The following is a 5,288-nucleotide window of genomic DNA, read 5'->3' on the forward strand; positions in this document are numbered from 1 at the left end:
ATCAGATGCGGTAGACCAGTAGCTGACCTGCTTCGGTTTCCTCTGATTCGCCACTAGTACGTGCCCAGTCCAGTTAATAACCTGTGTGGATCTTTAGCAAATGGTAAAAGGGGCATGGTGGGTGGTCAGCTGGACCTAGCGACCGACGTGGACGTAGGGACATCACGCACAGAGACGAGACAGGTGAAAGGAAGCTGCCATTGACATAGCGGGGAAAGGTGAAAGCAACCCTGGTATATGAGATCATGTCAAAAACATCAAGTATTGGGGCTCTTCGGTAGGCAGAGGCAGTTTACTCAGCGGCGCCGGCTGCTCATGCCTCAAGCTATGGTGGTTGTGGCTGCCTGTCACAGGAGTACTGTGTTAAACAGCAGCAGTTGCTTAAAAGAATCTTAAGATAATGCAGGCGCTGCTAAAGGCTGCACACAAGTTGGGCAGCAAGAGGCACCAACAACAACACCAGCCCACAGCTCCCCCGGCCCCCGCTTCCTTCTCCAGACCAACCAACCGTCGAAAAGGTCAACTTCCTGGCGGGTCCCGGTCCACACCAAACCCTATCCTGCGTTTCTCTTGTACGTACTACTAGTATTTTAGTACGTATCCTGTAATCTCACATGTGGTAAACCAGTGACCGTGACAGGTACGTACGTGTACTCTTCTGCTATCAAAGACTCGCAAGTCGTTTTCTCAGCCTCGGTGACGGTAGATGAAATCCGTTCTTCTTTATGCGGTGTCTGAAAGCACAACCATCTCATCTACCGTATTCACGTGGAGTCGTGGGTACCCCAAGTAAACAAACTTTAATGAATCATGCACTTATATCATTACTAGGTGCAACGGAAATATATAATAACATGACAAGTTATATATTTGTGTTTTATATTGTTATTAGAAATTGTTTCGTAATCCATTTGTGATCCTAGCCATGTATAAATTTTATTATCTTAATCTAGCTATTTCACCTCTACATAGTACAATGTCCGTGTGTTGCGATGGCATACAGTCATATTTAATGAGGCGGGGATATAGAATTGCTCATATGTTACTTTATATTCATGCTTAAAGTATTCAGGCATAACCGTGCACCACGGTATGCTGTGGACGACTACACTAAGGCCTTAAGGAGTAGTAGAGATAGAGATATCTTAAGTCCAGGAACCCTGTTTGGAACGTTGGTTTTACTTCCGGTAGTTTCAGAAATTTAGAACTGACAAAATTGTAAATTATAACTCAAGTTCAGGAGCCCTTGTTAGGCTGTTAGCTACAACTACAAAATGACACTTGTGGATCAATATACTTCACAGAGGGAGAAAGAACTATCATGTGGAAATGTCATAAAGAACCATACACCACACAAATAAGTATAGAACTTAGACAACACACTGATGTGTAATTCAACGCCATCTTTTATATAGCATAACAATAATATAAGCAAGTAGCTCCAGCTCCATCTTTTGCATGCACTACAACTATGGTTAAACTGGCTTGTTCCGTAGCCTCCTTGCCGGATCAGGCTTCACAATTCTAAATTGGTCCAAAACCTCCATCGTTCTTGAGCTTACAAACTGAAGAAGAGAGATTAACAATTGTTCAGAGTGAAATGCCCAAATGGCCCTCTTTCTGAATTTTCTAGAATTTTCGTTATTCAATGCCCCACACCAATCTCCAAAGTACTAATTCAAACATGTGAAAGGAGAGAAAATATTGCGAAAAGGAAATACAAAAACTGACCTGAACCAGCATATCACCTCTTGTGGCATGCACCCTGGCATACCCGAATTCTGAAACTCTTGATAAGCTCCACTTGTTCAACTGATATCAAGGCAAGATTTTGTTAACGAGCATGTACAGTATTGGATATCAATTTAAGGTTATGAACTTAAAAGTATATCTCAAATCTGAATGTTCATTGAATAATTATTACAAGAAATCTCATGTATACCATCTTAAAGATCAAGCACTACTTGCTTTGGACTACAAAAGACTTGTTACTATAGTTCTTACCACAATCCTAGGGAACTTGTCCAAGCTAAATCCTCCAGCTCTAACAGTGGCATGAACGGGTGCAGTATATTTGCATTTGTCATAAGTATCAATTCCACTTGCATCCTTCTTTGGCTTGCCTTTGCATCTATTCTTGTATACTGCACAAGTCCTCTCATAGTTGTGTACATGGCCAAAGAAAACCAAATCCACCTACTCAACCAAAAACCAAAACATGCTACTATGGTTAGTGTATTGTGGTCAGCTGGTCATTTCTTTTCATACCAGCCTGAGGTAGTTAAGTTTCAGTTCCAAGCGTGATTTCTTACCTGGTGCTTGAGCAAGAGTGGCTCAACGGAGGCTACAAATGTTAGATCTACATTAACTGGAATTCCGACATGGGATGAGTACATCGGTCTATGCCTGCAATTTTCATTGAAGTATGGTGATTATGTTTCTTGGATCTGAATAGCACATATTACAGGTTTAAGAGAAACAAAGTATAAAATGAAAGGACTCTTGTTGGGTCCGCATGATCTGTCCATAGACAAGCTACTTGAAAACATACTTATGTAACAAAACTCACCCAATGAAAATTATCCACGGTGTCCTCGATCTATTGACTGATGACAAATCTTGATTCATCCATTTGTACTATTCAAACAATAAACTTTTCAGAGAAACAATACATATATTTCGAAGTCTGAACAATACATGAAAAGTTCCAATTGATTATATACCTGCTCCGACATCTCTGACCACTTATGCTCAGTTGACATCACGACAAAGTGAACGCTCCCTTGCTCAATTGAATACCATGGCTTATCCTTACTAACAGCTGGCATGCAGAAATATGACTCATATGCAACTTCACATTCGCCACCTGAATCTGGGGTCACATATACAGAACCAGTCTCGGCATAATCCCTGAGGAAGACAATGCAAGTTCATGGTCAATGATGGTGCATTTCACAATTCAATTCAATTGTTCAGATTACACTGCAAACATAAGATTTTAAAAGTATCAATTACCTTTCATGATTACCAATAGTGGTCATGTAGGGAACTCGAGAAGCGACTGGTGCTATGAGGTTTAGGAAGAAATCCCATTCAACCAAACGCCAGGTCGTTTGAGGCGAAGACGCACACCACGCCAGCTGGATACACCCCAATAATAAAGAAACCCTACTCCTAGCCTGAGAACTAAGAAACAGTACCTCGCGTTTGCCACGACGGGGACGTGGTCGGCGCTGGTGAAAGCGGCGGCGAGGAGGATGCCCCAGCGGCGACCGGATCCGGCTCCATCACTGCGATCTGTGAGGCTATATAGAAGGGATTAGGATTGGGCAAATTGAATTTCGCATGGGAGGATGTCTTTGTACTTGACGATTGCTTAAGCTTGCCATCAGGGACATCTGCGACAAACAAGCAAAAGCATGAACCTGTGTCACTTGCTTCTTCTCGCAGAGCAGGAAGCCAGCAGGGAAAAAAGACGAAGAATAAATCAGATGTAGAGCCAACCTGGCTGGCGAGGAGGATGCCCCAGCGGCAACCAGATCCGGCTCCATCGCTGCGATCTGGTGGTCAGGGACGAGGGCATCCTCATCGCTGCGATCTAGTGGCCTGTTGAAGGAGGTTGAACTCCGTGAGTGGGGCATGGACCTCCGCTGGAGAGCGAGGGACGCGAGCATGATGTTGCGGAGGCTTACCGTGATGAATGAGGAGGCAACAGAAGGGCACTCAAGGGCGTCATCATCCCCAGTCACGCGGGTGGCGAATCAGGCCATGGTTGTCGAGTCCCCGGCCTCCATCATGGAGGCTTGGAGGGGATAGAGGTGCTCCAAGCATACTCTTCGCTAAGATCTGGTATGCCGCTGCGCAAGCCGGAACAGGGACTCTGAGAGAGAAATGATGGACCTGGTTGGCTCGCCAGCGGACGTCCCTCGGCGGTGAGGGGCTCGCCAGCGGAGGTCCCACAGCGGGGCGAGCGTCGGAGGAGGGGCGGTGAGGCGGATGGTTATCGGAGCCCCCTCGCCTCCCGATAGGATGTCGCACACCTGCACGCGCGGGGCCGGCGCCAGGAGGGTTCGGGGCTAGGGCGGGGGCGGGGGTGGGGTGGTTGGCCGAGAGGGAGACACGGGTGTGCGCCGCCGCTTTTAAGGGGGACGCGTTGGATCGAGCTAGGTTGGCGGATCGCAATGGGAACGGTGGGACGGCGGAGTTGGTTGAGGAGCTCCCGCGCGCGAACCCATGGCGAGTTGAGGAATTCATGGCACGGCCACGCGGAGAGCTCGGCGCGATGGAGGCATTTGTTGGCAGAGGTGGCGACCACAATCGACGCCGGGAAAGCAGAGGCGACGGTGTGGCGATGAGGACGTCGAGGATGGGGCAGACGCGCGATGAGGACGCGGAGCGGCTGTCGCGGCGGCGGAGGCGGGCGGGGGCATCACGAGCAAGTGACAAGCGAGGGCACACTGTACCAATTTGCTATCTGGGCCGCACCAAACATCGCTGGAATACGGGCCACATGAAGATTTTAGCCCAGGACACCATCATTGTTTGTGGTGCTTTCTTTACTATTGTGGTTAGTGCCATACCGGCTAGTGAAACAGGCAGAGAACGGCTTATAAGCGTTGGTGCAGCCCCAAATGTTAACTTGCTAGTGGCTCAATGACGTTGGTAGAGAACGATTTAGGTAATGTTGTAGATATTTGTTTTGCTTGGCGAGGAAATTGGCCTGCTGGGTTGCATGCGTTGGGAGGGCGAGGGAGCAGAGCTGCGCGTTGGGCCCGACGTGGGAGGCTGGGAGGCAGAACCGTGCACCATCCGGGGTGTGGACGTCTACACTCTCCTCTTATATAGTAGTAGAGATTAATTATTAATTTGTACATATATAATTATGTATACGTGTGTATAAACTTGTGATTGCAGATCATAATCTATGTTTTTTTACGTGTATGTATACCATTATTTACACTGTTGTAGACCCTTAAATATATCAACGACGTGTATGGGCATAGCATTAATGTACTAGTTAACTTTTTGGGAAATAAAAGAGAATTTAAACTAATTAATGTTTTATTTCAGAAGCATCTTTGTTTTCTAAAGTGCACATTTAACAAATATATAAAAAATATTCCTCATGCTGTATTTTTTCTGATTGTGCATTAAACTCAAGCTTTTTATGTTTAAAACAAACTTAGCCTTGAATTCAAAAATGAGATTTGAAAATATAGGACCAAAAGAATGAAAAAGAATGAAAAAGAAAAAGATAAAAGAAAGGGGTTACTGGCTGTTCTGGGCCG

The 5,288-nt window shown here is 46.0% G+C and overlaps 1 protein-coding gene across 1 annotated transcript; it reads right to left on the reverse strand.

Annotated features, from left to right (window-relative positions):
• Positions 1–1,451: 1,451 nt before the first annotated feature.
• LOC103628326 (probable inactive purple acid phosphatase 24) lies at positions 1,452–4,254 on the reverse strand. Its single transcript, XM_008648546.3, has 10 exons — positions 4,041–4,254; positions 3,366–3,398; positions 3,212–3,297; positions 3,016–3,140; positions 2,724–2,910; positions 2,570–2,637; positions 2,313–2,406; positions 2,005–2,196; positions 1,732–1,812; positions 1,452–1,565 (listed from the first exon to the last, which is right to left on the reverse strand). The coding sequence occupies exons 1-10, from the start codon at positions 4,252–4,254 to the stop codon at positions 1,476–1,478; spliced, it is 1,170 nt and encodes a 389-aa protein (XP_008646768.1). The 3' UTR covers positions 1,452–1,475.
• Positions 4,255–5,288: the final 1,034 nt, after the last annotated feature.

Source organism: Zea mays, chromosome 5 (genome assembly GCF_902167145.1).
Source record: "Zea mays cultivar B73 chromosome 5, Zm-B73-REFERENCE-NAM-5.0, whole genome shotgun sequence".
NCBI lineage: Eukaryota > Viridiplantae > Streptophyta > Magnoliopsida > Poales > Poaceae > Zea > Zea mays.

Bases quoted from the DNA above. Each gene is read 5' to 3' on its own strand.
- LOC103628326 (XM_008648546.3), bottom strand. From the start codon at position 4,254: ATGAATTCCTCAACTCGCCATGGGTTCGCGCGCGGGAGCTCCTCAACC. The intron at 3,298-3,365 runs GTACAAAGACAT...ATAGCCTCACAG, and splicing joins CAAGCTTAAGCAATCGTCAA to ATCGCAGTGATGGAGCCGGA. The intron at 1,566-1,731 runs GTCAGTTTTTGT...TCTCTTCTTCAG, and splicing joins GAGGTGATATGCTGGTTCAG to TTTGTAAGCTCAAGAACGAT.